The sequence below is a fragment of the Schistocerca piceifrons genome, chromosome 4 (genome assembly GCF_021461385.2).
Source record: "Schistocerca piceifrons isolate TAMUIC-IGC-003096 chromosome 4, iqSchPice1.1, whole genome shotgun sequence".
Lineage (NCBI taxonomy): Eukaryota > Metazoa > Arthropoda > Insecta > Orthoptera > Acrididae > Schistocerca > Schistocerca piceifrons.
Window position 1 is genome coordinate 422,734,475 of NC_060141.1, and position 22,297 is coordinate 422,756,771.

Consider the following 22,297-nt stretch of genomic DNA (forward strand, 5'->3'; position numbering starts at 1 on the left):
ATTACTGAACTATCAGTTTAATAAGTCACAGCTGCAAAATACTAATGCGAATTCTTTACAGACGAATGGAAAAACTGGTAGAAGCCGACCTCGGGGAAGATCACTTTGGATTCCGCAGAAATGTTGGAACACGTGAGGCAATACTGACCCTACGACTTATCTTAGAGGAAAGATTAAGGAAAGGCAAACCTATGTTTCTAGCATTTGTAGACTTAGAGAAAGCTTTTGACAATGTTGACTAGAATACTCTCTTTCAAATTCTGAATGTGGCAGGGCGAAAATACAGGGAGCGAAAGGCTATTTACAATTTGTACAGAAACCAGATGGCAGTTATAAGAGTCGAGGGACATGAAAGGGAAGCAGTGGTTGGGAAGGGAGTGAGACAGGGTTTTAGCCTATCCCCGATGTTATTCAATCTGTATATTGAGCAAGCAGTAAAGGAAACAAAAGAAAAGTTCGGAGTAGGTATTAAAATCCATGGAGAAGAAATAAAAACTTTAAGGTTCGCCGATGACATTGTTATTCTGTCAGAGACAGCAAAGGACTTGGAAGAGCAGTTGAACGGAATGGACAGTGTCTTGAAAGGAGGATATAAGATGAACATCAACAAAAGCAAAACGAGGATAATGGAATGTAGTCGTATTAAGTCGGGTGATGCTGAGGAAATTAGATTAGGAAATGAGACACTTAAAGTAGTAAAGGAGTTTTGCTATTTGGGGAGCAAAATAACTGATGATGGTCAAAGTAGAGAGGATATAAAATGTAGACTGGCAATGCCAAGGAAAGCGTTTCTGAAGAAGAGAAATTTGTTAACATCAAGTATTGATTTAAGTGTCAGGAAGTTGTTTCTCAAAGTATTTGTATGGAGTGTGGTCATGTATGGATGTGAAACATGGACGATAAATAGTTTAGACAAGAAGAAAATAGAGGCTTCTGAAATGTGGTGCTACAACAGAAGAATGCTGACGATAAGGTGGGTAGATCACATAACTAATAAGAAGGAACTGAATAGAATTGGGGAGAAGAGGAGTTTGTGGCACAACTTGACTAGAAGAAGGGATCGGTTGGTAGGATCTGTTCTGAGGCATCAAGGGATCACCAATTTAGTACTGGAGGGCAGCGTGGAGGGTAAAAATCGTAGAGGGAATCCAAGAGATGAATACACTAAGCAGACTCAGAAGGATGTAGGTTGCAGTAAGTACTGGGAGGTGAAGAAGCTTGCACAGGATAGAGTAGCATGGAGAGCTGCATCAAACCAGTCACAGGACTGAAGACCACAACAACAACAACAACAACAACAACAACAAAAGTAAATTGTCTTCAATGACGGTGCACAGTCTGTGTGACCTTAATCCAATCCTGTTTTGATTTCTGTGGCAATCCAATGCTTCAAATGAAAACGTTTAGTTAACAGCGTGAAGCTTGGTTTTCTCCACTGTCAATTACAGTTTACACACTGACCAATTCAGACGGATGTCAACAATGAACTGTACCCTGTACATTGTTGAAATTCTTTGTACAGTCCTTGGAATAATGAAGCTTACCAACCACAAAGACACAAATATGTCCCATTATTTAGTGGCAATTTACTATACTTGTCAAACCATCCTTTTATGTTACACAAGGAACACACAATTTTATTTACGAAATGTTGTGAAACTGTATAAGTCATCTAATGCTATTGCTGTATATAAGATACTGATTCCACTTCTTTTACATTTATTTCAACTGATTTAGATAAAACTAGGAGAAATGATGGCTATTTAATGCCTGCATTTTCCTGTGTGTACATCAACAACAGGAAAATTGTGACTGGAACAATACACGTATGTAACAGGCAATTTGCAGGGATCCTTTTGTCTTAGTTCTCTTGTGCCGTGTTTATGTCAGCATGTACTGCATTACATTGCTGTTTGTAAAAACTGTACCACCAAGGAGACATGGGATTACAATGAAATTTTTTCCACAGATTAGGAAAATGACAATACACAAATGATCAGAATTACAGAACTCTACATGAACTTCGACCATGAAAATTCAGTAAGGTGTGAAGCCACCACAAGCTATAGTAAGAGGCTTCAGGTGTCATGGCATGGGCATGCTTCTGGGGGACACACTGCACATTTATAAAGCATGGACAGTGATTGCAGGAGTGTCAGAATGAATAAGTTGCCAATCAACCACATCGCAAACAGCTCTGATGAGCAATGTCAGGCCGGGATAGCAGTGGCATCCATTGATCTCTAAAGAAGTCATACAAATTGCTTGCCCCCATGTGACCAGGCGCTGACCTGCTGAAATATGGCATTTGGAGCTGCCTGCAGGGCAGGAGAGGAAGGGGGGGGGGGGGGGGGGGGGGCACCAGGCCACAGTGCTTCAGGCTCTAATGCCTCCCTGAAGTAACTGATGATGTTCCAATTGCCCTCAATATGTAGGAGGTAAGATTGCACGTTCAAGTCAAAGGTGCCCAAAGTACCACATTTGACATTTACCTGCTATGCCACTCAACAATGCAGTCTGCCCAACAGCATCCAACCTGGTAGTGTCTATCATGTATGCTGCCATCCAGTAGGTCAAGCTGAAGTGGGACTCATCTGAAAACACTACATACTGCCACTCAGCACTCCAGTGACTGTGATGCCATCAAAGGAGATGGTGGTTTCGGGTCAATGTCCGTTGTAGTGCTCCAAGGTCGAGCCAACATTACAGACAAAGCTGTTCTGTTGGTTATGGTCATGCGTACGAGATGGTGGTCATCTCACACTGTGTAGTCCAAGCACCACCTTGTGTATATGATCCTCTTATATCCATTGGTTCCACACATGCATCAATGTTTTAGTAACATGCGCTATACAATCAGCAATGTTGCCATACGACAATCTCAGAGACCAATCATTCTGTCCTGTTTGGACTCACTCACATGCTGATATTATGTCTTTTGACATTGATAAGGCATATCAGCACTTCCTTGCACATTTCTACTTGATCTGACAGCTCTGCACTCTCTAAGTGCTGTGTTAACACTGACCTGTCTGGTAACACAACAGAGGGTGCTGCTGGGCCTATGTGTAAGCCATCTCTCTGCAACCATTAATCAGTTATTACAGTTCCACTGTTCTATGCCATTACTACTGTGTGTTGCAATTATCATGAACATTACTGTATTATATAAATGACAACACAGCCACAGATGGGGAGTTACCTTGTTTACATATTGCACAAAAAAACCTGCATAATTAGTCCAAAAGAACTATACTTTCCACACAAGGTAACATAACTAATGGTTATGCTTTTCAACTCGGCAAATTGAAATTCTCTCAAAATGTAACCTGAATACAAACAACTACATCAGACATTGGATGTATTTAGTCAAATAATGAGAACAACAAATAAGTAGATACTGCTTAACAGGACAAAAGCCGGTCACAAATTTTCCTTCAGTATCTACAACTAAAACTCAATTAAATTCATGAAGAAAAATGTTTCATATTCACTGAAAGTTGTAAAATTTATGCCTCACTAACAGGAACATGCAAATGTTAAGTTCTCAGGGTCAGCAGACCCTTCTTCAGAACCCAGATAAAAGATGAAAGAACCACATGTCAAAAGCTAGAGAAGTACCACTCAGAAATCAACAGAAACACACAAGAAATTAATGCACCACCTGATGAAATGTAGTATCTGAGGAGGAAACTATGTCTCTGAACAATGAGGGGTATGTAACATTTCATAACTAACATTTTTTGTATGTATATCAGACACTGGTAATAATATGATAGAGATACAAACTACATATGTGAGCTGGACAATAGATATCACAACCTGAGTTTCACACACTTTAAATTCCTACAAATCATAACTAAAGAAAGCACATAAAAAATTAAAATTATTTACTGTATATGTTAAAAGTTGTAACTTCTTATTGTGCAAATCTTAGAGCTCAGTAATGTCTGGTCTACAGGTAAAACTTATTATTCATTTTAAAACTGAGTTAGCAGAAGAACATTATTTCACTAATGTAGGTGAAGTAGCTGACATTTGATTTGGTAAAAGTGGAAAAAGCCTAAGAAAGTGAGAAAACAAAAGCAGGGGAGAGTGGAATATGTTAATGCAACAGCTGGAAAAGTTGAATGTACCTTGCAAATTCCAGTTGTGTATCCTTAAGATTTCCAATGTTCAGACTGAAAAGTGTTGGAAAGGTGTAAGCACGCGTCGTTGTTGGATGTGTCGTATCATGCCGATGAATGCTATGTCAATATCTGAAGTTTGGGAAAATTGTGATACATACCCAGATAAAACAATAGTATAACTGTCACACCACTTCCAGCTGTAACATTATATACTGTAATTCTACGTTGATATATGTGGAAATAACAATTAAAGACTTACATGGTTCACCAGATTCTAATCTTGACTGAAGTTCTTTGATTTGAATTTCTTTCCTCTTTACCTCATGAGACAACGTATCATACCTCTGACGCAAATCTCTCAACTCCCTGTAACAATTAAAGTGATGCTGAGCATAATGAATTCCATTTAGGTGTAAAAAAAGTGGTGCAGATTTACTGTCAAATGGTTCAAATGGCTCTGAGCACTAAGGGACTTACTTACTGTGGTCATCAGTCCCCTATAACTTAGAACTACTTAAACCTAACTAACCTAAGGACATCACACACATCCATGCCCGAGGCAGGATTCGAACCTGCGACCGAACCGCTCGGCCACTCCGGCCGGCGGATTCACTGTCCAAAATAAATATCATCAACCTAGATATAATATTACAACAAAAAAGAAGGATACTGTACAGTGAATATATATATATATTTATATCTAAAAAGAAAGATGATGAAACTTACCAAACAAAAGCGCTGGCAGGTCGATAGACACACAAACAAACACAAACATACACACAAAATTCTAGCTTTCGCAACCAATGGTTGCCTCGTCAGGAAAGAGGGAAGGAGAAGGAAAGACAAAAGGATATGGGTTTTAAGGGAGAGGGTAAGGAGTCATTCCAATCCCGGGAGCGGAAAGACTTACCTTAGGGGGAAAAAAGGACAGGTATACACTCGCACACACACACATATCCATCCACACATACACAGACACAAGCAGACATTTGTAAAGGCAAAGAGTTTGGGCAGAGATGTCAGTCGGGGCGGATGTACAGAGGCAAAGATGAAGTTGAAAGACAGGTGAGGTATGAGCGGCGGCAAATTGAAATTAGAAATTAGCGGAGATTGAGGCCTGGCGGATAGCGAGAAGAAAGGATATGCTGAAGGGCAAGTTCCCATCTCCGGAGTTCTGACAGGTTGGTGTTAGTGGGAAGTATCCAGATAACCCGGACGGTGTAACACTGTGCCAAGATGTGCTGGCCGTGCACCAAGGCATGTTTAGCCACAGGGTGATCCTCATTACCAACAAACACTGTCTGCCTGTGTCCATTCATGCGAATGGACAGTTTGTTGCTGGTCATTCCCACATAGAACGCTCCCACATTGTGAAGCGTTCTATGTGGGAATGACCAGCAACAAACTGTCCATTCGCATGAATGGACACAGGCAGACAGTGTTTGTTGGTAATGAGGATCACCCTGTGGCTAAACATGCCTTGGTGCACGGCCAGCACATCTTGGCACAGTGTTACACCGTCCGGGTTATCTGGATACTTCCCACTAACACCAACCTGTCAGAACTCCGGAGATGGGAACTTGCCCTTCAGCATATCCTTTCTTCTCGCTATCCGCCAGGCCTCAATCTCCGCTAATTTCTAATTTCAATTTGCCGCCGCTCATACCTCACCTGTCTTTCAACTTCATCTTTGCCTCTGTACATCCGCCCCGACTGACATCTCTGCCCAAACTCTTTGCCTTTACAAATGTCTGCTTGTGTCTGTGTATGTGTGGATGGATATGTGTGTGTGTGCGAGTGTATACCTGTCCTTTTTTCCCCCTAAGGTAAGTCTTTCCGCTCCCGGGATTGGAATGACTCCTTACCCTCTCCCTTAAAACCCATATCCTTTTGTCTTTCCTTCTCCTTCCCTCTTTCCTGACGAGGCAACCATTGGTTGCGAAAGCTAGAATTTTGTGTGTATGTTTGTGTTTGTTTGTGTGTCTATCGACCTGCCAGCGCTTTTGTTTGGTAAGTTTCATCATCTTTCTTTTTAGATATATTTTTCCCACGTGGAATGTTTCCCTCTATTATATATATATATTTATATTTATATATATGTGTGTGTGTGTGTTTACCATGAAACTAATATTATCACGAAGGCCCTGAATTTCTGGGACATCATTATTAACTAATAATTAAATTTCACAAAAAAGATGGATGGCTTAATGTAACAAAAAGTAGAACCAACTAATATTTATTAAGAAATCACCAGCAATCATCTGTTATACTATATGCAAGATATGGCTATAAAATAATGGGACTACCACTGTGAAACACTATTTTAAAAACATACATTTACTTGTACCTCTCAATATATACCCATCCTCTATCCCTAAAATGCTCCATGCAAATCTTCCATTGATGGAAACAGTGCTGAAACTCTTCCTCTGTAGGCTCCTCAATGATGCATACTGCTTTTTTCTTTCACTCCTTCAGCAGATTGAAATCTTGTTCCTTTTAATACACATTTGACTTTTAAGAATAGATAAAAGTCATGCGGCATTACGTCAGGGGAATAAGGTGGGTGGTGTAACACTGGGATACAGTACTTTCCTTGAAATCTGTTAATAGAAAATGTGGTACGAGCCAGTGCATTGACTACTTCTCCCACAATTTGAGTCATTTTTTTCATATTTTCTCATGGAGCTGAGCAAGCCCATTTAGGTAGTAATATTGAATAACCCTTCAGGAATCTAGTGAAGATTCACTTTGAATTTTGCTTTGCTCTTTCGAGCCTTTTTTCGCTCTCGGTGAAGTTGAGTCCTTCCCATGTACGGACTGCTGTTTGATTTCTGGATCATAAGTGCACAATTAAGATTTGCCATATGTTTTCATTCTTTTCAAGAAAGTAGTATCACTTTCAGTGGTCTTCAAAGTGTCAATACAAACGTTTTCAGGAGCTTCTTTTTGTTTGATCACTGCAATTTTCGGCACCTGTTTCACACACATCTTTATCACGTTAATCTGGTTATGTAAAATTTGCCTTATGCATTCTTCCCCAATTCCTACAGTTTCAGCAATTGAGTGAATACTCAAATGATAGTCAGATCAAATCAGTTACTTACTTTTTCAATACTTTCACGTGTTTTTGATGGTGAAGGGCATCCTGGCCATGAGTCATCTTCAGTGTCTTCTCAGCTATCTTTGAAATGTGTGAACCACTCAAAAACCCACATATGCGATAAAAAGTCTTTGCTGTACACTTATTTTTGTAAAAGACAATTTGTTGCTCTATTATTTCTCTTATCAATTTACCGGAAAAAAAAGATGTAACACAAACAAAGGCCATGGCCACATTGATCTGTCTACAGAAACCAGAGATGCTGCATTCCACTATTGGTCGCTCATCTTTGGCACAGGTCTACTTACTCTGTGAAAGCACCAGGTCCATTATTTTATGATCACATTTCTCATGTAAATCAGAGAGTATATTTCCGCGACTTCCCAAACCCAGGGACAATTTCAACCCAATTTTGCACAAGAAGTGCAGACCTAATGAGTACTAGCACTGTGGTTTTTTTTTTAATATCCTAGTTCCAATAGGCTCGGAGATAACACGCAAAAATATGTTTTTTTCCGCCCCTGCCATAAGACTGCCCTGCACAACAGATAAATTGTGTGGGCACTGTATCGGCCTACCAAATCAACCTGCTTAGCATGTGAGCCTAAATGGCAAGAAACAGTTTTCTGAGCACTGACATGTAGCCTGTCCTATATGACAGGTGAATAGTTTTGGAAATAATATCTGCCTGTTTTATTGATCTGCTCTGTTTGCCAGCCTGTACATCAGTGGCAAATAAATGATTTTCAAGTCCCTGATGTGTAGCCTCCCCTGCATGACAGAAGTATTGTAGGATTAGTGTCAGCCTGCTTTATTGAACCATATTGCAGGTGCTACACATGCCAATGAGCATGCCTGGGGTTATGCAGAACGGATAGAGAAGGAAATGGACAGAGTGATGGGGAGGGGGAAAAGGACCGAGAGGGGGGAGGAGGAAATTGACAGAGGCAGAGGAAAAGGGGGAGATGCACGAGGCCTATGGACGGTATAGATGGGTAGCGGACAGGGAGAGAGAGGAGGGAGGGTAGGAAGATATGATCAGAGAAAGAAGGGTGGAGGAAATGAACAAAGAGAGGATGAGGAGGAGATGAAGAGACAGAGATAGTGGGGAGAAGTAGACACACAGATGAAGGTGGGAGGATTAAGTGGGTTGGCAGATGGAAGAAGAGGTGGACACAGAGAGGGTGGGGGAGGATGCATGTACAATATATGTGTAGAATGCATACATGAAGCCATGGGGTAGGCTACTTCTCATAGAATTTATTATTGTATTCTAATGAAAAAGATGTATTAAAGAATTGCTGCTATGGAGGTTTGAAATAAAACACGGATATAAAAATCAGATCACTGTTTAAACTACCAATTAAATGACATGACAAGAAAACAGTACAGAGTGCTTTTAATCCCAACTCCAAGCAAATTTACAAATATCCCTTGAACAAATTAGATAAAACTGCAACGGAATTGTAAAAATAGTGTGCAAAACGTAACACATAATCCGTATGGGTGTCCATAACAAATCTGTTCAATATATTTTAGAAGCAAGACTAAGAAATAGACAAGTAATCCTACAATACCACTGGTACCATCAATCAGTAAATCATTTCAGCACAAAACATTAATGCATAAATATCTGCTCTCTCTCTCTCTCTCTCTCTCTCTCTCTGTCTGCGTGTGTGTGTGTGTGTGTGTGTGTGTGTGTGTGTGTGTGTGTGTGTGTGTGGTGGGAGGGGTTTAATGCACAAGCTGAAAAAGCAGACAGTAAAAAATACTTGGGGAAAAATATATATAAATGCAAAAAACTTACTTTTGAGCTGCAATGAGCTCAGATCGAGTCTTTGTTAACTCTTCACTAATAGCCTGTTTGGCCTGAATTTCAGATTGTAAACTGCTCTGAAGATTAAGAAGTTCCATCTTATCAAGTTTTTGACTTCGCCGATTGCGCCAGTTTTTATCCTGGAACAACATGTCTTTGATTATAAAGCCACAATCTTCATACAGTAATATATTTCCTGAACACTCATTACAATCAACACATCCATAATCAAGTAGCAAAGAAAGTATGATGTGACAATAACTGCAGAATCAATATGGAAAAATTATAATAATACAATCTAAAATACACTCCTGGAAATGGAAAAAAGAACACATTGACACCGGTGTGTCAGACCCACCATACTTGCCCCGGACACTGCGAGAGGGCTGTACAAGCAATGATCACACGCACGGCACAGCGGACACACCAGGAACCGCGGTGTTGGCCGTTGAATGGCGCTAGCTGCGCAGCATTTGTGCACCGCCGCCGTCAGTGTCAGCCAGTTTGCCGTGGCTTACGGAGCTCCATCGCAGTCTTTAACACTGGTAGCATGCCGCGACAGCGTGGACGTGAACCGTATGTGCAGCTGACGGACTTTGAGCGAGGGCGTATAGTGAGCATGCGGGAGGCCGGGTGGACGTACCGCCGAATTGCTCAACACGTGGGGCGTGAGGTCTCCACAGTACATCGATGTTGTCGCCAGTGGTCGGCGGAAGGTGCACGTGCCCGTCGACCTGGGACCGGACCACAGCGACGCACGGATGCACGCCAAGACCGTTGGATCCTACGCAGTGCCGTAGGGGACCGCACCGCCACTTCCCAGCAAATTAGGGACACTGTTGCTCCTGGGGTATCGGCGAGGACCATTCGCAACCGTCTCCATGAAGCTGGGCTACGGTCCCGCACACCGTTAGGCCGTCTTCCGCTCACGCCCCAACATCGTGCAGCCCGCCTCCAGTGGTGTCGCGACAGGCGTGAATGGAGGGACGAATGGAGACGTGTCATCTTCAGCGATGAGAGTCGCTTCTGCCTTGGTGCCAATGATGGTCGTATGCGTGTTTGGCGCCGTGCAGGTGAGCGCCACAATCAGGACTGCATACGACCGAGGCACACAGGGCCAACACCCGGCATCATGGTGTGGGGAGCGATCTCCTACACTGGCCGTACACCACTGGTGATCGTCGAGGGGACACTGAATAGTGCACGGTACATCCAAACTGTCATCGAACCCATCGTTCTACCATTCCTAGACCGGCAAGGGAACTTGCTGTTCCAACAGGACAATGCACGTCCGCATGTATCCCGTGCCACCCAACGTGCTCTAGAAGGTGTAAGTCAACTACCCTGGCCAGCAAGATCTCCGGATCTGTCCCCCATTGAGCATGTTTGGGACTGGATGAAGCGTCGTCTCACGCGGTCTGCACGTCCAGCACGAACGCTGGTCCAACTGAGGCGCCAGGTGGAAATGGCATGGCAAGCCGTTCCACAGGACTACATCCAGCATCTCTACGATCGTCTCCATGGGAGAATAGCAGCCTGCATTGCTGCGAAAGGTGGATATACACTGTACTAGTGCCTACATTGTGCATGCTCTGTTGCCTGTGTCTATGTGCCTGTGGTTCTGTCAGTGTGATCATGTGATGTATCTGACCCCAGGAATGTGTCAATAAAGTTTCCCCTTCCTGGGACAATGAATTCACGGTGTTCTTATTTCAATTTCCAGGAGTGTAGATATAATGGTTAGTAAATACAGAATTATGGACAAGTGGATCTTTCCCTCAGGTATTAAGAAGAAATATAGACAATTAGACAATGATACTGAAATTAGAAACAGGAGGTGCAATTAAATACCTGACATTTGTAACCCAACAGCATGCATCTTATGCGTGAGAGAAATGGTCGTAAGTGAGAACTGACTCAGAAATTGGGGTTCAATAATAATGTAAGAAAGAACAGAGTAATTTAATAACAAAAAGTAATGGGATGATATGAAAATGAAAGAAAGGAAGAAAGAATGGGTTTCAGAGAAAGCAAGAGAACCAGCAGACACAGCAAATAACGAACGGATTGCAGAGAATATCAACAATTGTGTGTATACATTGCACATAGCCTTCAGGCAGCAAGCACTGCACTAGTTGCAGTTGATATCACTGCATTCAAACTGCAGTATTTATAGCATTATTAGGATGTAACTTTTGCTTTGTTTTGTGGTACATTACATTGAAATATGTCAGGAAGCAACCTAATGTGCACTGAGGGAACTGCATCAACAACTTTCATCTGTACCACACAAAAGAAAAAAAGCACTTTTATTTTGAAACTTGCATTGATAAAATTCTGCAGAAAAAGTGTATACTGTGTGAGAAGACATGGCTACATTAACAGTTCAATTCTCAGTTTGGAGCATTTACAACTTTAATTTCCTCTATTTCATTCACTGAGTCAATCATTTCCTATATAAAAGCGAACCTTCAGGACCGTGGAAGCGGAAAAAAAATCAAGACTGCCCAAGAGAGCAATTTACAAACACAGTACTGACAGGAACTAGTTTCAAAGGAAAGCCGGCTTGTTTAATTTTACATGATCACATAAATATGTGTCACAGAACGTAAGTTATCTACAGGCTACAATAATAAAAACCTGTTTACAGTGAACATTGATTTATCTTATGCAACTAACACAAAACTTCAACCCCTGAATTTAGATATTTAAATAAGTTTTTCCTTTTTTCTATTTTTTAAAAATTTGTTTTGAATTTATAGGGATTACAACTTACTACTTTACCTTTGTTGGGACCTTGTTGAGATCTTTGACTAACTGTACAGTATCCAAACTAGAAACATAGATAAGAAGGAAGAGCACACAAGAAAATTATTTTTTTGTCTTATATTACAGTCACTATTAATGTTGAACTGATTTTGTTATGAGCAACAAATATCATTATGGACTTTGCTCCTCCAGAACTCTTCATGATACTACTGTGGCAACTCAGTGTATTTCATTGTATGGTCGTCAGCCAAATGAAGAGCAAGGAGGCGAGCTGGAGATGGAAATTATTTTTAAAAAAGTAAAATAAATTCTATCTAGATAATTATTCAAACAAACACACAAATAAAAAAAAAAATTCACGTATACTATATTAGTGGATACAGGGATTACTCATCTCTGCAAATGCCAGATAATAATTTATTATTTGTAATGTAGACTACCACAACATTTTCTTCGTATATTTCAGCTCAGGGAGCTTTACATTCGACAAACAATTTTAATGCTCAATACAGAAATATGACCTCAATTCTAATGGTCTGTCTAGAGTTCGATCCCCAGTTGGTCCTAGGATTTTTTTCTGCCACCTACTACCTCTTTCACCTCTGCACCATTATTCAGAGTCCACATTAAACTGCAGGTTCCCTTATAAATGGCTAAGTCACTTCAGAGGTTGTAGGAATACTACCTTCAATAGGACCCTGCCTAAAAAAGAATTGTGGTCTTGTACATAGCTTTATTTACTTTTCAGTGTAATAAATATAACATAGGTGAACAACGTCATCAGTTACATTACCAACACAGCTCATCAACTGTCTTCTGGACTTGGCATTACTTGGAAGCCACTGATCGTAACTAGACAAAGATAAGAATGTATCCAGCAGATCTTAATTTGCAATACCTTGCTCATCTGTATCAAGAATGTCAAAGCTATGAATTCAGTGCATACAATTATGCAATTTCTCTTGTTTGTAGTAGAACAAAATGAGTGAACAAATTAAGGGCTCTGTGGGTGGTAACAGTCAAAATCAATAGACTTTAAATCTAACATCTCCTAAAACAGTGATATCAAGTAGCTCAGATGAAAATGGTTCACTGTACTGACCCTACTTGACATTACGTTTTTCAGCCTTCAAACTGGAAATCTGAACAAAATATGTATTATGGCTACATATTTGATTTGTTCCCCAGAGCTTATTGAATTACAGGAAGTGCTAATTTAATGTAAAACTTTTAGAGCCACTTAAAACAAAAAAAAAAAAAAAATCAGGAATAAACTGTTTAAGAACATCATGCTTATGCTAAGAATATGGAAAAAAAAGGCTTGTATGTGGGTGCGCACTGTCATATGAGAGTAAGATTTCTTTCGGATTCTTATCACACTGAAAACATTGGAAATGATTCTTGACTTTATTTAAAGTCTTTATACATGTCTCTGAATTAATGGTTGACCCTTTCGGAAAAATATGCACGAGATTGATACCATCACTATCTGCAAAGATTGCCATCATAACTTTGACAGCAGATGGAGTTGCCTTGAATTTCTTCTTTTTTGGTGATTGTAGGTGATGCAACTCCAGTGACTGCCTTTTTGTCTTGGCTCAACGTGATGCATCAAGGCATTTTATTCAAGATACTAGCGAGTTGTTTTTCTTTCATCCATAATCCTCCACCCCCTCCTATATTAGGATTATCCTCAGTAGTTTTGCAACCCCCTTCCATATTAGGGCTGTCTTCAGTAGTTTTGCAATCTATTTACCTGTCTGAAAATTTGTTCAGAGAACGAAAGCTTCTGAAAAGTGGTACAAACAAGACTTAAAAGGTATTTCAACAAAATGAAATAACAACTGTAGTTCACACGACACATTGTAGGAAATTATGCAATATTCTTTACCCATAGAAGTGAAAGGTTGAGTGTATTTCTGTAGCTGTGTGTGTGTACTGATTAGAAAAAGAGCAACAGCTCTAAGGCCAATTACATCCCTACACAGTTATGTGAGTCCATGTGCAACAAACCAATAAGTCACAGGTAATTGTTGTCTTTCTTCAGTTTTGTTCCTTTTTTCCATTCTGGAATATCATTAGTAGTTTTCTGCTCACATGGCTCTTCTGCAGCCTTATGTTTGGTTTTGCCCTTTCTTTGTTCCTGCATTTTTTCATATTTATAACTCTAACACATTCTTTGTCCATTTTCTCTCCTACACCATACTTATTTTCTGGACACATGGTGGTCTTCCTGTGTTTCTCTGTTTGAACACTACTGTTGTAATGGCCCATCATGCCATCGGCTGCTTTACTCCTGATCTCTCAGCCTTGGAAATAATTTTATCACTGGAACCTACTTCTTTGCACCTTTTGTTTCAGTTAATATTCTTGATACAATACTTGTATAAAGTAACTATGCCAGCACCACTTTTTGACTAAGTATGTTTGTTCACAATTACGTTCCTAAATTCTCAAGTGCACCTAGTACAACAGTTTCTCAAATCCCATCTTTTAAGCTTCTACAACTGCCACCTGTATCTCATTAAATATTAATGCTACAATCACTTACTTTTTACACTACATCCATTAGTGTTTTTCTTTTACATTCCCTTTTTTTGCCACACTTTGCCTACTATCAATCCAATTAGGATTCCTTGCTTATTCTTATTCTACATTTACCAGTTCAGAAAATAGTCCATCCCCTGGAAGAATATGGTTCCACATACTCCTGCTGAAATACTTTCCGGCACTTAGTATTCCTCCAAATGGACTTACGATTAAAACTGGTGTGTCTAGGTGACATTCATTTGTTCATTCACTCATTTAAAGAGCTTCGCCTTATCTAGTTCCATCAGTCAATAACCTTCACTTTTTTGCTCTTGCATAACCGTACAATCTTGGCTCAGATCACAACTAACTGCCTCTGCTCCTTTGCAAAATCCTTTTATTCTGTTAACAATAATTTATTGCATTACTAAACAGAGACAGTTAAATATTTTCTCCGAAAGGTAATAATGCAAATGTAGATACAAGTGCATTGGAAATAAATACATTGCCTGACAAAGAAAGTGAATCACTCAGCAGGGAAGACTAAATGAAACTAAACTTCATAGGTTTTTAGAGGGTAGGTGATCTTAATCATTCATCAGCAGACCATGCCACCTGGTCATGGCACCACCCCAAACACAGCTGTTTGTATTGTGGTGTTAGGGGTAGTCTCTGTGTGGAATAGTAATTCCTTAGTACAGCGGCTGATAGACTCCGAACAATGTTGCAGCAAGTTGATTACTTGTTCATGGATGGAAGGTGCAAATGTGAAGGGGTTAACAAGTGCTTGGTGTTGTGGTGTTCAGATGTGATTGACAGGAATGTTCACAAGTATGCCTCCTCTTATGTTTCCTTGCCGTCCAATATCAGGTAACTGTCACATCTGAATACCCCTTAATTCTGGACACTGCTTGGTATGACCGGCTGGTATAATGAGGACCAACAATGAGAGCCCTTTCATACTCAGTCAGGAGCTGATAATGCTATCTCACAAGAATATGTAGCACGCCAGTGTCCTCTACAGTGATCAGTGATCACTCAACATCTGAAGCTGTTCACACCCCTTATATACCCCACCTAGGCTACTAACAACACTTAACATGAATAATATTAATGCACTCTGGTGGCTTTTCTACCTGTCTCAGAGAATTTCAACTCTCATAATTTACATAATCACCAATAGCTTGTATGTGTATGTAATTACATTGACATCAAATCATGTCTTCTGGGTGCTTCAATTCTTTTATCAGGCAGTGTACATCAGCAAATATATGCACAGCACTAATCAACTACCCTCATCTACTCCAGCATTTACAACAAAACTTCTGAGGAGCATTTCTGTAATTCATCAGTACCATTATGGCATGCAATTCTCTAAAACTATTCCATATGAAGATTTTAATCCACGGAAAGTTTTTTTTGAAATAAGCATGAATAAAACCTGATGTTTCTGGCACATCACCCAGAACTAATGTTCACCATGCATCCATTATCTAACAGAGAAGATTAAGAAATTTTAAGAAGTCGGGGGCATATCACCAAAAAGTATATATTCCAAAACAAATAAGGATGAAGTTTTAATCATGAAATCAATAAAGACTATACAACCAGATTCCTGAATCTTGATCAACTGAAACAAAATGTTGCTTCTCATTTTTCTTTAGTGGGGGAGTGTGGCACAGAGGAGCAATTTGAGTTAGAACAAATTTACTCAAAGTCTGCCAATCTAGCCTACATTCTGTCACAGCCAAAAAAGGAGACAGTTAACAGTAAATTCTAATGGCAAACAAAATATAAGCTCACGGTTTAGATAAAATCTCTCTTAAACACAAAACAATGATATTGCAAGACAAAAAAGCTTATTAAAACCAGCAATGTCATACAATATTGCTCAAAATCAGGAGTTGGTTCATGGTTGTAATGGTACTTACAGCAGTGGCTGCACTGGACACTCCAGCATGTTTGAGGAACTCAAGCTCTTCAGTCATCTTTGTTGCCAATGCTTGTAAATAGCCCCTTGCATCCTTTTCATCACTTACCCTAGAGGTGGAAAATGATCAGTCTCTCTCTCTCATGGACATTGTCTTAAGGTAAAATATGAACAAGGGTTGTACAGTTATTATTCAACTACTGATAGAGATAAAACTCAACTACTGACAGAAATAAAACAATGTGCTCACCACTGGATTATTTCACTAATCTGTGCTTCCCATTGAGCAATAGCATCTTTCTTGCTTCTCAGTTCTTCGTATTCTTCTTCAAGTTGCCTTCTTTCATTCTGTATTCGACTTACACTCTCAGTTAGCTGCAAATTACAATAAACTGACAGTTGGCATATAACCCAGCAAAAGGGAATTAGTAATCTTATGAATAATTCTGTAACTAAATGTTATACAACAAACATGTTCTGCGGACTACAAAATGTAGTACCTTCATCTCTTTGAGCACATCTTACTGAACAGTCTTCACTACTTATCTGGAATGAGAACCAAGTACCTTAACTACTGCTCCTCTTTCCTTGGCTTGTAATACTGAAAATCATGAGCTATTAAAATCCCAATTCCTTTATGACTGATGCAAACTACAAACATGGAGGGCAACTATACGCAAGCATAGTGTGTAAACAGAGAGAGGAAAAAGCCAATCAGAAGCTCTAGTAAAGACAGGACACACAAGCACACATTATGAACATGAAATAAAATGCAACAATTCATTTTCCTAATGACACATGAAAGCTAAATCCCCCTTGAATACTGCCTCTGCACATGGGGATGAAATTTTTGGTTTTTCCAAGAGATTTATTTGATCACAATCTAACATCCCACGATATTTTAATAAGTGCCTCTCTTTTCTAAAAGATAAGGGAGACTCCCATCCACAACTTTTTAGTTCCCCAACTAGAATTTTGTGACATATACAGTCAAAGGCCATGGCATGGTCTCAGAAAATGATACAAAGAATTTTTTTCTTGTTTGTTTCTACCAGAACAGAATTCCCTGTAGGGTCTTAGTTGTGAAACCCAACTGAGCAGTCATTAAAATGTTATTGACAGAATTTGCTGATATTAGCTACTGTCTCACAAGTTTTGGAGAACATGGGAAGGAGAGAGACAGACTTAATTAGAAGCCACTTGCATACTTTAATATCTACAAAGAAGTGTTATAATTGCATACTTCAATCTTTCAGGAAATATGCCTGAATTCATTGACTGATTGCAAACACACATCAAAGGGGACGCTACCAAGTCAGAGGAAGGTTTCATTCAGTACTTTGTTTGAAATCCCATCAAACTTAGAAGAGTTGAGATACTAGTTGTTAGTGGGATAATGATATTTGTGATCTCTCTTTAACAGCTGACTTGGCCACACTGCTGGATCACTTTTGATGGTCCATTTTCTCTCCCTGCTTTCAGCTACTGTTCCGAAGAATTCACTGAATACAGTAGCCAACAATTTAACATCATAAGTCTTTCTACCACCACCATCATGGAGCTGAATACCTATGCATCAAGTGGCTATCTTTATTTATTCCACTGTCTGTATTTCATTCAACATTTTTCAATACTCCCACAACAGAGTTATAAATATTTAGGAAAATTAATGGTAGACACATACAAAGACAATAGCTCAATCATTTCGAACATATTGCTAATTAGAAGCAGTGCAAATATCAAAACAATTCACACAACTCAAGTTTAAAAATACAGATAAGAAGGAAGGCCTTTTTCCATATAGAACAAAATAGTAATCATTGCACCAAGCTTGCAGTGAAGGAAACAATGCATGGCTAACACATATATACAAATTCAGACAGCCAAATTACTGAACTAAAAAAGAGTATTTTGAGAAAGAACTATGAGAGGCAAAACATGTCTTTTGTGTTTTAAAACTTCATAGACAAATGGGGAAAATTTCATTATCTCACAATTTAACTTTTTATGTAATAGGGGGATATGCTGTCACTGTACAGCTGAGTCAGTGAGCAAAAGACAGGCATATTACAAAAACAAGCTAGTGGAGCTGTTAGATGATTCCTCCTTCAGAGCTGACACAGAAACAAAAAATACACATCAAAATGCAGAAAATTGTCCCAGCACTATGGTCCAACTGTGGTAGCTCTGAAGGATGAATCATCTAAAAGAGGACGATAATCAAAATCTTAGCTGCAAGTTCAGTCCTCTTTAAGTGCTTTTCTAGCAGCCAATGTCTCAACTACACGGTGAGTGATGATCTTTCCTGTATCAACTGCCTGCATAGAACCTTAGCTTTTCAATATTGTAATAAATTAATCTTATGAAATACAGAAGGTAAATTGAACTAAATGCCTACAACATACAAATTTGATAACGTTAAACTAAGATCGACAGCTATCTAAGATTATTCAGCATAATCCAACATATTCTACTTTCAAGTATTTCCTTAACATATGAGCTAAACTGACTGTGTCCAAGTCCATCATCAACTTCTTGTTGTCTTCCAATAACATCAGTCTTTCACGTTCATGACGCCTCTTGAGCTCTGCAATTGTCTCCTCACTGTCAGTCAAATCTTCAAGTCTCGTGGCATCCAATTTCTCCTTAACAGCTTGTACCTGATCAAAAAATGTCATATTTAAGTAAGTAACAGAATTGTGTTATTGTAAATCTAGTTATGACTGAAGAATATATTTACATCTTATTTAAGTGCATTCAGTCTTCATAAATTAGAAACTGCCCACAAGATTTTAGCTTGAAGAATAAAGGTGGAGATAAAAGCTTGCAATGGCATTCCAAACTTTAAAAAAATGTGTTCAGTAAATTAACCCTTTTCTCAAATATTCAAATTCACTTTTCCAGCAGTGAGGCTTTACTTTGATCCTTTGTTTATGTAGTAGCTGCTGAAAATTAACAGTGCAGCAAATATCCTGAAGGAACTTTGACTGACACCCATTCCCTTTCTATCACTTAAGGGAAGCATTATGTATGGGCAGCAGTTTGCTATTACAAAAGGATAATCTACATTCACTTTTAAGGTAACAAAATGATTAAAATCAAGTGTCAAGGTTTATCAACTTCTATTATAATGAGTTATGTCTTACAAGGAAAGACATCAATGTATGAGAAAGAAAGTGACACACAACACCTGCTTTCCTTGCAGATATCTCCATTTAAACTTTGTTTTAGTCTATAGCTTTTCCCTTTGCTTATGCTTCTGGCTCCTCTTTCCTGGTGTAAATCACTTTTACATCTGTTTAAGTCAGTGATTCCCAATCGGAGGGTAATAACCCCCTGAGGGCTAAAATGAAATTTTCTGAGGGGTAAACCAAAGAATTTGATTCTGTTTCAGTTACAGCACCAAATTAATTTCTGAACATCGTTAGTATTATCACAATTTTTGAAACACCTTAATACTGATTATATAAGTTATCAATAATTAATTTTTCTCAGTTTAATCCGGTGGAGGTTACAGGTTCCTCACATAGTCCACCCACTACACTCATGTCGTGCTTTGTCCTGTACATCGCTGACGAAAAAAGTGAGACATATCTGTGACACATGCTAAAGGTTTCAAGAAAATGTCTTCTCCAAGTTGTAGATGGTACCTGAGTCATCCAGAAACTGCTTCATTACTCGCTTCGAAATAGATATATGAAGTAATTGACAGAACAACACAGCAGTAACTACATAGGGCTGTACACATTATTATTATTATTATTATTATTATTATTATTATTATTATTAGACTGGTTAGACACAAAGCATAACAGCCTGACATTATCCAATGTGTGCCAGTCCAGAAGTAAGGAGTCCAGCAACCAAGTTATCCACAAACAGCAAGTATAGTGTGCACATCTGAACTTGTTTGATATTAAATGGGTACACCCTCACTGTGGATAGTTAGCTTTCTTATCTGAGAAGTTGTGGATAGCACTTGCAATGCACCAGGAATTTTTTCATCATTCATTTAAAAAACTCCACACCCACAAACTAAATATCATTCACATTTCATCACTTAAAAAATAAAAGTGTTCCAAGAAAAGTCTTTCATTCTACAATTTACTTAGTTGCTAAGGTTGGTGATAATGGGAGGTGGGGATGGGGTGGGGATGGGGGGGGGGGGGGGGGGAGGGGAGTACTAACTAATGTTTGATTGCACTCAGGGGTTACAGTCTAAGAAGGGTTGGGAACCACTGGTTTGTGTTTCTGTTATCAGTCTCCCTCTTTGGACTACATTTCACGGAAAAAATGTTTTGGTTACTAGCTGATCTGCTAAACTTACTGTCGTTAATATTTTGTTTCCTTACCCTAATACATGTCACAGGTTTTATTTGTAGCATGTAAATTTTACATTCCTCTCTCCTCTTTTTATTTATCTAATTTAACTCTGTTTCTTAGATTTATTATACATATGCATGCTGCAGATCACCGTAAAGAGCATGGTGTAGGTTATCTGTCATTACTGCAATTCAGTTACATTAACCATACACTCTCTCAAGACTCTCAACCCAGTGGTTAACATGAGCAACTGGTATAATATAAGTCAGATATGATCTGTAACTTCAGATCGATTCTCTTGCGTCCAGTAGTTACCAGTCTTAGCTTCAATACTGTGTGCAAAGCTTCCATAAATTTAAATTGTTTCAAACTCAATTACATGAAACGTTTCTGTGGCTTTATCACTGCATATTATGTCTATTTTCGACTACGTATATGTAGATGGACTGAACACAATGTTGTCTGCAAGCTGAGGATGACCAGTTGTCTGAGCTGAGAAAGCTGTCAATAATGATCACGGCCATTTGTCTTCTACCAATACAGCTACGCCTGTGACTCACTGGGCAGAGTCTTCTTAAAGTGAACAATTAGACACTTAACTATTTCATTCACAGCTGGGTGCACTTCTATCTGTATGTATATAAAATGCACCACTGGACAGGGAAAAAACATACTCAACTCAGTTAATAACAAACTGTTCAAGATTTCATCTGTAAGTACTGCCAGAATTTGTTTCAATTGTATCACCACATCCAGTGACAGTTTCAACTGTGCACCTCAATTTATGATTTCCTGTCAGAAAAGTCCCAGTTCAGAGTAACTGATGGGAAACCATCTGGAGAAACCAAAGTTATATCTGTGATTCTCCAAGCAAGTGTTATAAGCCTTCTGCTGTTTTCTGTCTATAAAAACAATTCAGGAATATCAACAATATTGTGAACAGAATAGATTGCTACTCATCGTAAAGATGACGAACACAGATGCAGTCAGGGATGATGAAGAGGCAGTTACGTGTAAGCTTTCAGCCAAAGCCTTCTTCAGAAAAGAAAAACACACACGTTAACAGAAGCAATCACACCTCACATCCCTCCCAATCCGGCCAATAATATGACTTTTCTTCATCACACTTTGAAACTTAACATCTTATAAATCTGAAAAATGGGAAAATGGTATGGAGTACAGTATCCACATTATTTAATGTCGCAGAGGAATCCTGTTATGGAGATAGCAGTCATGAGTATGTGTAGAGTGTGGAAGATTGTGTGAATGTTTGCGCATTTTTCTTTTCTAAAGAAGGCTTTGGTACAAAGCTTATTATGTGGCTGTGTTTTCATCTTGCCTTTCTGCAACTCAATGTGCCATCTCTACACTAAGTAGCAATCTACTCTTTTCACAATATAGTTTATATTCCAACCTAAAGAATTTAGGATACAATCTGAGATAAGATAACTGCATTATGTGAAAAATGACAATGGAACCTGAACAATAAAAAGTGTGAGGTCCTCTAATTGGATACTAAATAAAATCCATTAAATTTCAGTTAGATGATAAATCACACATACCATATTTACTCGAATCTAAGCCGCACTTTTTTTCCGGTTTTTGTAATCCAAAAAACCGCCTGCGGCTTAGAATCGAGTGCAAAGCAAGCGGAAGTTCTGAAAAATGTTGGTAGGTGACGCCACAACTAACTTCTG

The 22,297-nt window shown here is 39.1% G+C and overlaps 1 protein-coding gene across 1 annotated transcript in view; it reads right to left on the reverse strand.

The window, feature by feature from the left end:
• The window catches only part of LOC124794671 (serine/threonine-protein kinase Genghis Khan), a 367,558-nt gene that overhangs the window by 165,905 nt on the left and 179,356 nt on the right, over nt 1-22,297 (reverse strand). Inside the window, exons 14-18 of the mRNA XM_047258205.1 lie at nt 18,788-18,937; nt 16,528-16,652; nt 16,279-16,387; nt 9,041-9,189; nt 4,390-4,496 (exon numbers count right to left, since the gene is read on the reverse strand). Coding sequence (XP_047114161.1) covers nt 4,390-4,496; nt 9,041-9,189; nt 16,279-16,387; nt 16,528-16,652; nt 18,788-18,937 — 640 coding nt within the window. The remainder of the gene's footprint in view (nt 1-4,389; nt 4,497-9,040; nt 9,190-16,278; nt 16,388-16,527; nt 16,653-18,787; nt 18,938-22,297) is intronic.